Source organism: Cynocephalus volans, chromosome 9 (assembly GCF_027409185.1).
Source record: "Cynocephalus volans isolate mCynVol1 chromosome 9, mCynVol1.pri, whole genome shotgun sequence".
NCBI lineage: Eukaryota > Metazoa > Chordata > Mammalia > Dermoptera > Cynocephalidae > Cynocephalus > Cynocephalus volans.
Genome location: NC_084468.1, coordinates 100,561,600 through 100,576,962, shown reverse-complemented (window position 1 = coordinate 100,576,962; position 15,363 = coordinate 100,561,600). Strand labels below are relative to the sequence as shown.

The following is a 15,363-nucleotide window of genomic DNA, read 5'->3' as shown; positions in this document are numbered from 1 at the left end:
CAAAATCAATGACCTTGTTTACTTTGGCAAATACTGTTAAAATCAAAGGCAAAAGAGGAAGAGAATTGACTTTTTCAACTCAGTAAAAGAAACCACAACCATTTTTAAATATGACTGTTCATCTTGTTTCTTAGCATACTCTAAGTAGAAAGCCTGGTAATATGATAATGCTACTGATTCTAAAAATAATAATGGACAGTATTTTTAAGTATCAAATAGTTGAGGTGATAGATACTTTTATACACATTATTTTTGTTTGGAAAACATCTGATGATGGGAGAGGAATTTTGCAGCTGCAAAGAAATGTAATAGACCCTAAGGGTCATCTTGTTAGATACTTTCCCTTACAGGGTTCATCTCTAAAAATATTATGGCTAATTTGGGAAAACGTAAGTTAAAACCATCACAATCAGGCTTATATATTTTTTTTCCATCTCTATCCAGCCACAGTTGCGCTTCTGTTCTGTCTCAGCCTCTCAACAAATTCTCAAAATGTGATTGGTGCTCATGCACTACTCTATGTTTTTATATTTCTCACTTCTTTACCCATCCTAGCCTCCAGATTTTGACTTGACTTTTATATTCTGAATACTAGCACTGTAATATCTGACACCAGTATAGAGAAAACTATGTTCATAAAATTGTCTTACAATGATGACAAAAATAGTGCTAAACTATGTGTTGGTGCCTGTGTTAGGGGAATACCTACAATCTGCTCCTATTTGTGCATCTGTGCTGTGAGTTAAACGCTTTGTTGTTTATTTATAGCCTGTTAGTGGAAACATCTCACAGTGTTCTTTATGTATGTATGAAGTTTATTGACTCATTAAAAATATCCCATGCAAAGGTAGCCTTTAATTATCACAAATGCAGCTTCTTTACCCAAAGAACCTTTTTTTTTTTTTTTTGTCTTTTTTGTGACCGGCACTCAGCCAGTGAGTGCACCGGCCATTCCCATATAGGATCCGAACCCGCGGCGGAACGTCGCTGCGCTTCCAGCGCCGCACTCTCCCGAGTGCGCCACAGGCTCGGCCCCCAAAGAACCTTTTTAATGTAAAAGCTCAACATGGCTTATCTTATTAGCATATTGAAGTAGCAATGTCTTATTGGCTTTTCCTTGATGCTTTTTTTCTCCTGCTTTGAAGCATATAAATCGGTTTAAAGTGATAGAAGGAAAATTAGTATTTAGAGCAGCTGATAAATCAAATGATTGCATATTTTAAAAAGGACATTTTGCAGAAAGAGATTTGGGTCATCATATCTTCACAGGCAAAGCAATTCCAGATTACAATTTTGAAAATAGACATGGTTTTGTAAATCTTCTTCAAAAGCCCCTCAAGAAATGAGTTCAGACCTAAGAAGCTCTGAGTACGAAGTTATAAAACAGATAACTGTAAAGACTGTGTTTACTCATGCAGGAGAAAAAAATTATGAGATTATTTGGAGTTCACACACAAACAATATTATTCTGTCTTAAATAGCTATATAGTTTAACTAAAGCCATTTTGGGGGGCTGAAGTATATCTCGATAACTGCCTGAGTTTTTATTTACTTTTCATACTCAGACCTATTAAACCTGCCAGACATTTGCAGAGTTGATAGAGGTTATAACACTTCTCATTTCTTCTTTATAATCCTAAACATATACACGGCACACATCTACTAGGAAATGAGCAGAACACCAGTCAACATCACAGGGATAATTGTTAAAGGAAGACACAAAAAAACCCAGACATATTTTAGTGATATCTCTTAAACAGATCTTATTGACCCTTTTTGTTGGAACTAACCTAACAAAAGTAATGGAAGAAAAACTCTATGTTCTTGTGCTGTGGTGACTGAGCACATTAGAGAATAAGTAATACATAAATAAATTTTTAAATTCCGGAAGTCTAATTTCTTTCACACTAATATGTAACTTTTATTTAATTGATATGCTACTTTATTTGTAGGATCATTGAAAGGCATCCATAATATGTTTCAAGGGTGCAATCATATCATGTTGAGTATTCATTAATACACTTAATGAATTATGGTATTAAGATTTCTTCCAGAATGGAGTTATACATTAGTAATACCCACCATCAGAAAGGCATGCTTCACCACTATTTAGTCACACTCCTATATGGAGATTTAACATTATAGAAAAAAAGATTGCCAATCAAGGAAGTGCTTTCCTTATATGTGCACTTGACCATGATGTGTAACCATGAGGAGATGGCCTTGTCACAGTGACTGTCTCAGTCCCCTCTCAGGATGATCTGATTTCCCAGTGCATGAGGATGCTGATTGATGAGTCTCATTGTTTTGAAGACATTTAATCACATATGCCCAGTGTAATAAAGATTGATTCTGCATTTCTTAGACTGCTTCACTTATTTGTATTTCTCACGTATTCTTTCCTGTTCAATTCTCTGTCCTTCACATGCTAAAAACAATCTCACCCCAAAAGGGCACATTACTAAAACTCCTCTAAAAGTCATTCACCCACAGGTGCCAAATTGAAGGAGGAAAGACATAGTGATGATTAAAAGAAAAAAAATTAAAAGCATGGAGTTCGGAGTGAAATATTTTAATCTGGAAATATTTACAGCTTGATTTAAATTGCACAATGAAAGCTCAATTGAAAAATGGAGACAGCACAGTATTAAGATGCCTTTAGGTAATTGGGAGCTACAGATTTTATTTTTCACAGGACATGATTTCTGGTGACAATCATTACCATTCTTTGTAATTAATAATAAATTCAATATGACCCAATCAATAATAAATTCATGAATAATATTTACAAGTTGAATTAACATTGGTCTTTTCCATGAGAGTCTAGTTTACAAAAAATAGTGCTTAATATAAAATTATTAACTTTTAAACATGAAAGTAAGAAAAGTGTTACATTCCTTTTTCTTTGCTTATTTTTTTGTTTGGTTTTGCCTGTCTGCATAAAGTATTGTTTGAAAGACTAGATATTGGAAACAGCTTGCTTGTATTCAAATCCAGGCTCTGACATTTTACTAACTATGTGAAAACATATAGGTTACTTAAACTTCCTGTGCCTCAGTTTCCACATCTTCAAAATGGGAATACTAATAACATCTCTCTCATCTGGAACAATGCCTAGTGTGTTGTAAGTGTTCTGTAAGTGTTTATTATTATTACTAATTTTGAAAATATTCTTGCTTAAGAATCAAGTATTACCAAGAAAGTAAAGAGAAGATAATTCACATGGCTATATTTTCCAATTTTGGAACTGTTGGTAGCTTTTAATAATTTTTTTATCAGCATACAGATATTTTTAATCAGTATAATATTTAAAATTAGTTTATTATATACCTACCTGTATGGATCCATGCCAGGGTCAGTGTACAAAGAAAATTAGGAAATATCTACTTACTATTTAGGAATTTTAATATTTCACATATAATGAGCAAATATAAGGCAAGAAATTTGTACATAAAAAATAATGCAGACATTGAAATTTTATGTATCTTATTTTAATGTTACAACTGTGCCTTTAAGGAAATTAATCTGTTGTCCAGATCTTGCTAAGTTATATCAGGTTTAAAGTGAAAAGCTCAATTTGAACACAGATATGCTAATGGTCTGTAACTTGTGTTAATATGGTTACATATGAACTACAAATTATATTTTCACACATAATTTTATATACATCAGGTATAGAAAAACGTGTTTACAGTGAGTCAAAAACTTGCTATTTTTATTTGGTTGGATTTGAAAACATTTGAAATTCTGCTGTGGTTCTTCAGCATGACTTGGTATCATATTTTTCATTAAGCTATTTCCAGTGTCAAGGGTCTGCCTCATGTGGTTTTGAATTATATGACCAGCATAAAATAAGAGAAGATCTGATATAAATTAATCCATGATGCAAAAAAAAAAAAAGAGTTTTTAAATGTCACTCTCAACCTTGCAGAGAGTGTTTATAAATTAACATCATCTCTAGTATAAACATTACTAAGATTTTATGATCAGTCATGTATCTGTTTATATCAATAGTCTGCAAAATTTTCTTTAAACTGAGTAATTGACCTCCTTCCTAGTCAAGTATGTATTATGTGCTTCCTCCACTTGCATAATGATCAGTGGAATTTAAAATGAATGGAAGCATTCTCAAACATGCTATATTCAAAGTACAACAGATAATTCCAGGGTGGTGGAAGAACCATCAATTGTTTCATCACGTTACATAAAGTAACTCTTTCTAATCTGTGACTCAGTCTTCTAAACTACGGCCATGAGAAAAGTCCATAGCATAAACACTGTATCTGACGAACTGATACACCCTCCTTCATTTTGATTTCAATATTTGGTATTCTTAACATATTAACAAAAGTCAATGCATTCTGAGTCTTTAATACTAACATTTTTAGGTAACTTTAGCAAGAATTAAGAATTCTGTCTGCTCATCTTATTAATAGGACTTTATCACTTTCAAAGTTTCTATTTCTTTACTCTGTGTAGTAGAATTCATGGTGCCAAAATAGTAATTAAGCCTGGTGGTTCTTACACCTTTTTAGGATTATGGATTACGAATTGTACCCCTGGAACAATGAATATACATAAAAAGGCAGACAAGCTGGTATACATGTTAGTGGCCATACAAAGCTGCTAAAGTCCACTGACTTTATATTAATACAGACTTAATTAAATTATTCATTTATTCACTTCTCTGGGGAAGTGACATGTCACAGTGCGAGTTAAAGAGATCCAGTCCCTGACTTGAAGAAATTTATAATCTAGGCAGGCAAAGGTTTCAAGAATGTTTGAAAACATATAAATATATGCTTTAACTGTTTTATGGCGCTACTTCCATGACCAAGAAAATATTTATCATAGGACACACATAAGAAATATTCTGAGAAAGCTTTGAAAAAGATCTTTAATATTTATTTCCTTAGTTTCAGTAAATAATATAAAATTAAGCACCTGCCTGTAAAACATACTCTGTTATGAAGGAATAAACCAAATAAATACACCCCACACTATAAGCCAGGACTTGTTGTTTTACTTTTCTTACATAGTTAAGTATTTAGAGACCAAATAGGAATTGATTCTTGTATTATTGATTCAAAACATTTAAAAATAGGGCAGAATATTATAAAATTGTACAAACACTGTGTAATTTCACACAGCACAAATATTCTTAGATAGCTGCAACATTATAAGTTTCCTTCTAAGTAAATTGTTGAGATTTTGTTTCCTTTTGTGTGTGTGTGGCATAACAGTAGTTTTTCCTATGCATCGGGCAATGTTAACAAATTTTCCTAATTGAAGAAAAAAGGAATATTAATTTTAAATTCTCAGTTTTCTGTTATAGTTAAAAGATTCATTGTTTAATTTTTATGTATCAAAATGGGAAATGTTTATGTGTATAATGTTAAGTTTAAAATGTAAGGACACAAAATTATTTAGAAAGTAAGAGCTCAACTTTTTAAAAAACAAATAGAAAAAGATTTTAAAGAAAGGCACAGAATGTTTCCATGGGTTAGCTTTGGAAGATGGTTTTACAGGTTATTTTCTTTTTGTTTTTGTTTTTTGGCTTTATGAATTACTTGTCTGTGCTTTCCACATTTCTTCAACATACATATATTATTTTTATAATCAAAAAATTTAACAAACTTTGTCAGTTAAATTTCAAGCTCAATTTTAGGCTTATAAACAGGGAAATTTTTAAGAGAAAAAAGTATTATCATGTCTGGTCAGGTTTCCCCTGTATGCAATATGGAAGATAATTTGATAATTTGTCTGTTGATAATTTTAAAGCAAAAAATAAACCATCACGAAGTAGGTCTGATTTTTATTACCATTGTGCACTAGCAATTTTAAATAATATTAGTGATGAAATACCCCTAAACTCTAAATTAAACTGCACCTGGGGCCAACCTTGCCCACCTCACCACATTCCAATGTCCATCCCTCTTGCTTCTGATGTAATTTAGACTATGGTCATTTTTTTTTTTTTTTTTCCTGATTAAAAAATACACAGAATTGGATCCGTGCATCAGTAGCACGAAGAATAACACAAATCTGGAAAGAAAAAAAAAGCCTTTAAGCAAGTACAAAATTTTCACTAAAAGCCACTTTTAACTTTATGTCATATAGGGACTGAAGAGGAAGATGAAGGAGATGACCTTTTACTTCGGTCTGTCAATGAGTTCTGGTGGTTTCCTCACATGTGGAGCCATATGCAGCCCCACCTGTTCCGCAATGAGTCGTCTTTGGTGGAGCAGATGATTCTCAACAAGGAATTTGCCCTGGTGAGCTCATTTTATTGTGGTATTTTTCAAACTATGAGTTGTGATCTAGTAGTGGATTGTAAAACCAATTTATTGGGATAAATCCAATACAGATAGAATAGAATAGAATATCAAGGTGCATGACATGTATTAAGGGTACATATGGCTTTGTGATATTTTGTTTTAAGCATGTGTGTATATATAAGTATGGAGCCATGATGTGACACATATAATATTCTTCTAAAAGTGAGCTATTTTCAGAAAGCTGCCCTCTCCTGTTTTATGAGGCGATTATTCTTGCATCTACAAAGAGGAAAAATAGCATTTCCTCCATTGTTTTCCTGGTGCAATATAAGTAACCTCTCAAAAATTATTTGTTGCAAGAATGAATGAACAGATGGATGAACTGAATCTTTAGAATAGTGAGTCCAGATCAGCAGCTCTCAAACTTTAGTGCCTACCCATTTCACTTAGAAGACTTCTAAAACACAGACTACTATGCCCCACTCTCAGAGCTCCTAGTTCAGTAGAAATTCAGAGAGGCCTGACATTTTGCATTTTCAGAAAGTTCCCATATTATGCCCATGAGAATTACTAATCTAGACTAGGAGTTGCAAATTATGGTCCGTGGGCCAAATCTGGACTGGACTATTGCTTGTTTTTTATGATCTGTGAACTAAGAAAGTGTTTTTCTTTTTTCTTTTACATTTATAAATAATTGAAAAACAATCAAAGGAACAGAAATTCTCTGTGACATATAAAAATTATATGAAATTACAATTTCAAAGTCCATAAAGGAAATTTTCATGGAACACCGCCATGCTCATCCCTTTACGTATTGTCCACAGCTGTTTTCACACAGTAGCAGCAGGGTTGAGTAGCTGTGAAAGAGACTATGACCCACAAAGCCTAAAATATTTCTATCTGAACCTTTATCAAAACTGTTTTACCACCCCTGCTCTAGATATTAATTAAGCCCATGTATCTCTTTAAGAATCTCTTGAAAGACGGAGTATTTTTTTCAGAAGAATACTCAGATGTGTATTCTCACATCTTCACACAGTGGAGCTTACAATCACAAGGGTTCTGTGAATCCCCAAAGACCTGGGCCTCAGTTAGGAACCTCTGTTTCAAGGTGAATAGTTACAATTCATTAAAACTGTGTGATTGCTGTTATCTTCATTTTTTGAACGCTATGTTTGGAAGCACAGCCCTAAGGCCAGACAAATACTATGATATTTTATGAAGTCATGTCTAGTTATCATGTTAGTGGCTCACCCCTCTTTTCATCCCTAAATCCCCAGAGCAGTGTCAGTTCTGCACATAGGATCCTTAGTAGTAAGTGTGGATAGCATAAAAAGCACTTAAGATCACAGACTCAGACACCAGAATACCCATGTTTTAACACTGAGCTCCCACCAGTGGCTGCTTGATCTTGAACAAATTACTTGTATTCTCCATGTCTCAGTTTCCTCATCCTATAAATGAAGAAAACAGTAAAGACTACCTCATAGAAATCCTGTGAAGATATATATCATGTGCTTACAGCAGTGCCTGGCACACAGTAAGCATTCAATAAGTGTTAATTAACCAATTGTGACCTTTCTAAATACGGACAAGTATGCAGTTATATCTTGTTTTTTAAAGACTTTTTTTAAAAAATGTATTTATAAGAGATTGGTTTTTACTTAACCTTCAGGAAATATCTAATAAATTTTGTACTACTTCATAGCATTGTAAAATTAAGCAAATATGTCCTTTTTCAAAAATAAGCTTACCCTGAGCAAGTATACTAAATTCTCTCAGTGCAGTTACCTTGAAAATAAAACGTGTTTATCACTTGGCTTAAATCTCCCTCACTACACTCCCACCCTGAAGCCTGGGTTTTTGGGCAGGAAGGTTATATTTCATAATGGTTGATTTCACCTGTTTGTGTAATTTCTTTTTTAAAAGCCATGCTGAGAGCTCTGGGAAAGACTCAGATGTAATTGCTTTGTAATGAAATGTTAAAAGCTGTTTAGAGTCCATTCACAGCAATTATATTTGTTTAGTCAGCGTGGCTAGAAGCTAGACCAAAGCCTATAAATATATTTTGAAAGAAAAGATCTTATATATGTTGCATAGTCAAAATATTACAATTAAAATGAAATTCTTTAAACACACCTTCTGAATGACATGGTCCTTTTCCTTCTGGAGTTCAGCTCAGTAAAACTCAGGACTCTTCAAGCAGTGGAATTCAGAACCCCACCTTTACTGTCAACATGACATGACAATATGTGTGCTGTCCAGACAGCCAAAAATATATTTCTTTCTTATTAAATCATTATCTTTCCACATCCAGGTGACACTGTAAAACCATAAACAATATCAGATAGGAGAGTGGAAAGCAGTAAATGAGATATTGGCAGGCTAAATTTCAGTCCCAGCCGCTAGTAGCAAGTTCTAATAAAGTTGGCGAATTATTTAATATCTTTGTGCCTCACTTTCCTCCCCTGAAATGGTAATCATTCCTTTTTTCATTTTCTAAACTACAAAGATTTTAGATAATTAATTTACATCAACTCATCTGCCAACAGAAAGCACTGGACCTGATAATGCCATTGATCAATTCCAGCTTTAAAATTCTGTGATCATTGACAATATTAGTCCACAAATTTGGAATGAACATCTTGAAATACTCATCTAGCTGCAATTTAAGCAATTATGGAAAGAGATTTTCAGTCTAGATGAGCAATTTACAAGGATAAAAATCAAAAGTATTTAAATCCTTTTTTTTTATTATTCTGTCCTGACGTTCCTCACTATTCCTTGGTATGACCTTGGCTGGCAGAGAGATTATCAGTCTCAAAAGCACAGTTGGATAGCATTTTCCAAAATGATTCAAATGACATATTAATAACTTGGTATTGATATTTCGAAAAAAATTTTTAAAAACCAATATTTTTAAAACTATTTTGAAATGGTTTTATTTGTGGAATTTCTCTGAATTCTTTCCAGATAGAGTTCATTTTCTGCTGTTAATATGTTTAAAAAACATGAGAGAAATGCATTATAAGTTTGCTTCTTTACACTTTTATCATGTGGGAAGAGATTTTATTAGTGTAAAGCACTGTCATTGCTTAATCCATCCATGCACACATATGTATGCAGTGTGAACACGTGTATGTATGTAGAGGTTATGTGTATGTATATGCTTAATCCATGAGCACAAAAGTATGCAGTGTAAATGTGTATGGGTATGTATGTTTAATCCATGAACATATGTGTCATGTGTGCACATGTATCTGTATGTTTGTATAAAGGGTGTGTGTTAGTCTAATGATAAGCACAGTCAACCAAGATATGGCAGTTACAAGATACTCTATTTGATGGAGAAAAATATTTTTTGGTTCATTTTCCTTTAATAAATCATAAATTTTTGCTGCTAATCAGTTGCTTGAGCACATCAATAAGTAGAAGCAAAGCTTCAAAGAGGAAAACAAGAGCAGAAGAGAACTAGAAATGTTGGCCCACATGAAAGTTCTTAATAAAAAAGTAACCAAAAATCATTCTCGATTTAACCTACATCTGCTTTTCAGTCACAGAAAGAAGCGGTGCCTGTAGCATAAATCTAAATTATTTATTTTTATTCCACGATAGACTTGTAAAAAGAAAAAGTAAAAAAATGTGTTTTGTTGTTTTAAGTTTTACATACATACTCATTAAAGTTTTAAAGCCAGTGGGGCTTTTCAGTCCACTAATAGTTGCAGATGATAAAATATCCTGAAGGGATAAGGATCAACTTTTTTGTCTTCAATGCTGAATTTTTTTAATAACAATGTAAATTTTTCTTGATATTTTATTGAGCAGTCAGGTATCTTATTCATGACTAAGTAAGTGAAAATTCTTAAAATAAAGGCATAGATTTTTAAGTAATGCTTTAAAAAGCTACACAAATTTATGAAATCTATATAACTTTTTTATAATTGGAGATGATATTTATGAAGTGAAAAAGGCTGACATTCAAATTCTTCTCATAAAAACACAAACCTATACAATAGCAACTGAAAAATCCTTAAGTGTCATAATAGACTGCACACTCAATCAGCTATGTAGATGTCATATTGAAAAAAATAAAAGAAATACAATACTGGAATTAATGACTCAGTGAAATGAAGCTGAGAGAGAGCCACCTTCCAATGTCTGCCATGCTTGCATCTTTACTGGGTTTTGCAGTGTACAGCTTTGAGCGGTACAACAAATACAAGATGTCAAAAAACTGATGATTATAACTAATAGCATATTTAAACATAGGGAATTTAAATAAGATAATTAAACGAAAATAAAATTGTGAACAAATATTTATTTAACAAAAATTCATAATGAAGCAAATAGTATATTTGTAGGTTCTCTTATGAATTAGTTTTTACACTCAGAAGAGCAAACACATATGTTCATTAAAGATTTAGATATACTACTACTACTACTACTGCTACTAATAATAATAACATTAAAGCCCAAAGCATCAACGCATAGAGAAAAGAAGGAAATTCTGGAATATGTGACAACGTGGATGAACCTCGATGATATTATGTTAAATGAAATAAACCAGCCACAGAAAGACAAATATTGCATGATTCCAGTTACATGAGGTATCTAAAATAGTCAATTCATGGAAAGGTCGCTGCCAGGGGATGCCTGGAGGAGGAGATGTGGAGATACTAATTAAGGGGCACCTCTACTGCTGTCTACTTAGTCTAAGTTACCATTGTATCTTTTTTTAGCAGTTTTACTTATTTTGATATTGATATTAACATATCATACAGTTTATCCATATGAAGTGTAAAGTTCAGTGGTTTTTAGTGTATTCACAAATTTGTGCAAAACTTCACTACAATTTTAGAACATTTTCATCACCTCAAAAAGAAAAACAGTACCCAATAGCAATCACCCCCCATTTCTCCAAACTCCCCCAGTTCTAGGAAATCACTAATTAATTTTCCGTTTTTATAAATTTGCTTGTTCTAGGCATTTGATATAAAAGGAATCATACAATATGTGTTTTTTTGTGACTAGCTTTTTTTCACTTAGCCTAATGTTTTCAAGGTTCATGTATATGGTAGCGTATATCAGTACTTCCTTTCTATTGCCAAATAATATTCAATTGTACGACTATATCACATTTTATTTATCCATTGATCAGTTGAAAGACATGTGGGTTGTTTACACTTTTGGCTAGTATTTATAATGCTGCTATGAGCGTCCATAAACAAGTTTTTGTGTGGACATATGTTTTCATTTCTCTTTAGTATCTACCCAAGAGTGGAATTTCTGGGTCATATAGTAATTCTGTTTAAAACTAGTATTTTATTTTTTTGATGCTATATTAATTGAAATTGTTTTTAAGTTTTATTTTCACATTGTTCATTTTTGCAGATAGAAGTACAAGTTGACTTTGGCATATGGATCTTGTAACCTTCAAATTTGCTGCACTTGTTTATTATTTTTAGATTTTTTTAGTGGATTCCTTAGAGTTACCTATATATGAGATCATATCATATGCAAATAAAGATAGTTTTACTTCTTTTCCAATCTGGATACATTCTGTTTTATTTTCGTGCCCAATTGCTCTCACTAGAACCTCCAGTACAATGTTGAATGGAAATGGCAAGAAGAAATATGCTTCTTTTATTCCTGATCTTACAGGGAAAGTATTCAGTCTTTCTCCATTAAGCATGATATTAGCTGTGCGTTTTTCATAGATACCCATTATCAAGCTGAAAAATTCCTACTTAGGTATTTTCATTATGAAAGAGTGTTGGGTTTGTTACAAGCTTTTTTAGTGTCAGTTGAGTTAATCATGGTTTTTTTTCCATTTATCATCTTGGTATGGTATATTACACTAACGTATTTTCAGATGTTAAGCCAACCTTGCATTTCTGGGATAAATCCTACTTGGATCAATCCAGTGGGGCAGATGGAGAAGGAAGCAGGTGGTGGCTCAAATGCCACAGACTCTCACTGTTCTTACCAATCTCGGTAGATTTTCTTGAATAAATAGTTCTTTATTTGCTATACTTGTGTCCTTTGTCCATTTTCCAGAGACTTTAAACGTTTTTTTTTAAGCAATTTTCACAAGTTATGGGTGTTTCACAGGGAGATGGCCCACAGAGCTCTTCATACCATCATTCCAGAAGTCTGAATTCTATCATCATATATTGACTGATGTACAGCAGTAGCCTCCTCACTACTCTCCATTTTTGCTCTTGTCCTTCTTGAGTCTATTCTCAGCAGAGCAGCTACAGTGATCCTATTAACATGTAATTCATGTCGTGTCACATTTTAATCTCAAAGCCCTCCAAAAAACCTCAAGATAGCCCACAAGGACTTAGCATCTGGCCCCTTGTTTCAAGTGCTGTAAGCTCACATCTGGTTTTACTGACTGGTGCTTTGAAGTCTCCAGTGCTCCTCCTTTTGTGTAGTTGCTTGATGACTACTGTCTGTCTTCAGTGTTGCCATGCTTGTGTTGTGCTGTTTCTCTTGGTTTAGTGACTCTGACTTTGATGCCAAATTTGCTCTCCCTACAAATCATCACTGGCCTTCTTTTATCCAGGCTCTGTGCTTCTTTGGAAGAGTATTTCTCTCCCTTTCATTCCCCACACTATATATACACCCTTAAGAACAAATTATAAAAGCCTGTTTTAAAGAATATTTTAGTGACATCATCTTGTGTCAATTCAAAACTTACCCTTGCCAGTGTCAAAAAGGAATTGGAAAGAAAGGTAGCTTTTATTTCTTTTCTACCTACAATTAAGTTACTTGTCTTCAGTCTTACCTTCCATTTCTCCTTTTCCTTGTTTCCCAAGGATGAGACAACTTTAATTTTACCTCATTTTTAAATATACCTCAATTCATGTAATCCATTGTCCTAAATCTCTATATCAAATTTCCATCTTACATTTATCTTTAAGCCCTGTGATATATATGCTTCTAGAAGTGCTCATAATTTCCCGATATGCAAGAATTCCTAGACTGGATATTAAATTAAATCCACAGTGGTTTTGGAAATAACTTGTTTGTTAAATCTGTTGGGTCTATTTATTTGTATGAGTATTTTGAAATCTTAGAGAAGAGTAAGACAAGAAAGTATGTGTCAGTTTGAAAAAGTATTAAATAATGAAATAAAATATTATTAGAATTTTCCTGGAAGAAAGAGCAGTAGAAATTTGCTAAATGTTTAGAATATGGAATATGCACATGATCTGGAATATATTTTAAACCTATCTATTGGAAATCTATGATGAGTAAAATGGTCTTAGGAAGGAAGAAAATAATAGAATCACAGTGGGAAGATGTAGAACACCAGGCAGTAAATTCGAAGCTCATTTATACAAGCACTTAAATGATTTTATTACTGCATATAGAACAATAATCTACAGAAGGCATTTTATAACAGTCAAAGTATTTTTATATGTCAATCTAGTCAGTAGAGATATCTCCTCATCATTAGGTCTGTTAACTAACTTTGCTCCATGTGTTAAATATGCATAGATTTCTCATGCTCTATGTTTTTCAAGTGTCATTCACAGACACAATTCATCCATCATCACATTTATTTTTATGACAAAATTGTCATATCACAATATTTTGCACTTTCATGCTAGTACTTTCATGTTTAATCAAAATAGTCAAGACTACATAACTTTAGATTCAACCTTTAATTTATGCTATATCAAAGTGGAATATTATGTTACAATGAATGCATTATCCATTTTTCACTGAAAAGCTGCAGCATTTGGGAAACAAGTTGTTTCAGTGAACAACTTCCTAAAATACATAACCTACTGCTTTGGAATTAATAAATTCATCTTGAGCATCACATCACATTTTTCACAAAGACTTGATTTTCATTGTTAATATGAATGATTTTACTGCACTGTGCTCTTGCTGTGTTCTCAGTCTGCTGAGATTATGGGGACTATTTACTCCTAAACTATGTTCGTAGGAGCGTTGTGTTCTTGTGTCTAGTTTTCCTAGTTTCTCAGTCTCCTGTTCCCAGTTCTTAAAGCTGATAGCTTTCTCTTCTAGCCATTGTTATGTTATCTGGGTCTAGTGGCCAGATTCCCACATCAGTAAAATGAAGTGATCAAACTAGTTGACCATTCAGATCTCTGATATCTCCAAGATTATATAAATCTGAGTTACTCTGAGCTTGGAAATCAGATGGAGCAAGCTTCCTAAGGTCATTTCTAAAGTGATATTGAAAGCTCCCAGTTTCACAAATTAGAAAACTGAACTCTAAAACTTGTTTGTGTGACTTGTGCATGGTCACACAAAGAACTCAAAAGCTGCCATGTGGTTCCAGTTGCACCATGCAGCACTCCAAAGTAAGAGTTGAGGTTCTCCGGGAAAAGCAAGCACTGTCTCCCACAGTAAAATGGGCCAACTTGTGTGCCTGGTTTTCTTAACAGCCTTTCAGCCATAGCCCAGTTCATTAAGGTAACATAAAAATAACTTCTGCAAAGATTAATAATTGTTGAAAACCATGCTGACCTTTCCGTATTGAGAGAAGTAGATGTTCCTGTATAAAATCCCGAATATTAGTATGGAAAATTGAGGTATATAAATGGCATAATGATTGGTGTATTGAATAACAATAGAAGACATTTTTATTTTTCTTCTTTCATCTACCCATTGACAATTGATAAGGCTTTTGCCGATTTTACAAGTAGGATAATATTGTTTAATAAATTTCTTTGCTAGCTTATTCAAGCAGTCTCTAAGGTTCTCATCAATTTCTAATCTCACCAAAGGGATAGCATGAACATTTTACCTCAAATTAAAATTGATATTTCATTAGCTATTAATATTCATAGTGCTTAGCAAAGGATTTAGAGAAAATGGCTTTTCTTGTCATGTTTTATATGTGTTAAATTTTTGACTTGCTGGTCTGGTATTGACAGATAGATGAAAGAATTTCTCTTAGAAAATCTCTACCATACATATTTGCCTACTTGATTTTCCTAACAGAAGGTTCAAGCAGATCCCTCTCCCCCAAAATTCCTATTCTAACTGCAGCAACTTTTTCCTGTCAAGCATCTATTTTATTTTGGAACATATATAACCTAAA

At 33.1% G+C, this 15,363-nt stretch overlaps 1 protein-coding gene across 1 annotated transcript in view; it reads left to right on the top strand.

Moving 5' to 3' along the window:
* The window catches only part of NDST4 (N-deacetylase and N-sulfotransferase 4), a 245,096-nt gene that overhangs the window by 117,741 nt on the left and 111,992 nt on the right, over positions 1-15,363 (top strand). The window contains exon 3 of the mRNA XM_063108440.1: positions 6,121-6,275. Within this exon, the coding sequence (XP_062964510.1) occupies positions 6,121-6,275 (155 nt within the window). The remainder of the gene's footprint in view (positions 1-6,120; positions 6,276-15,363) is intronic.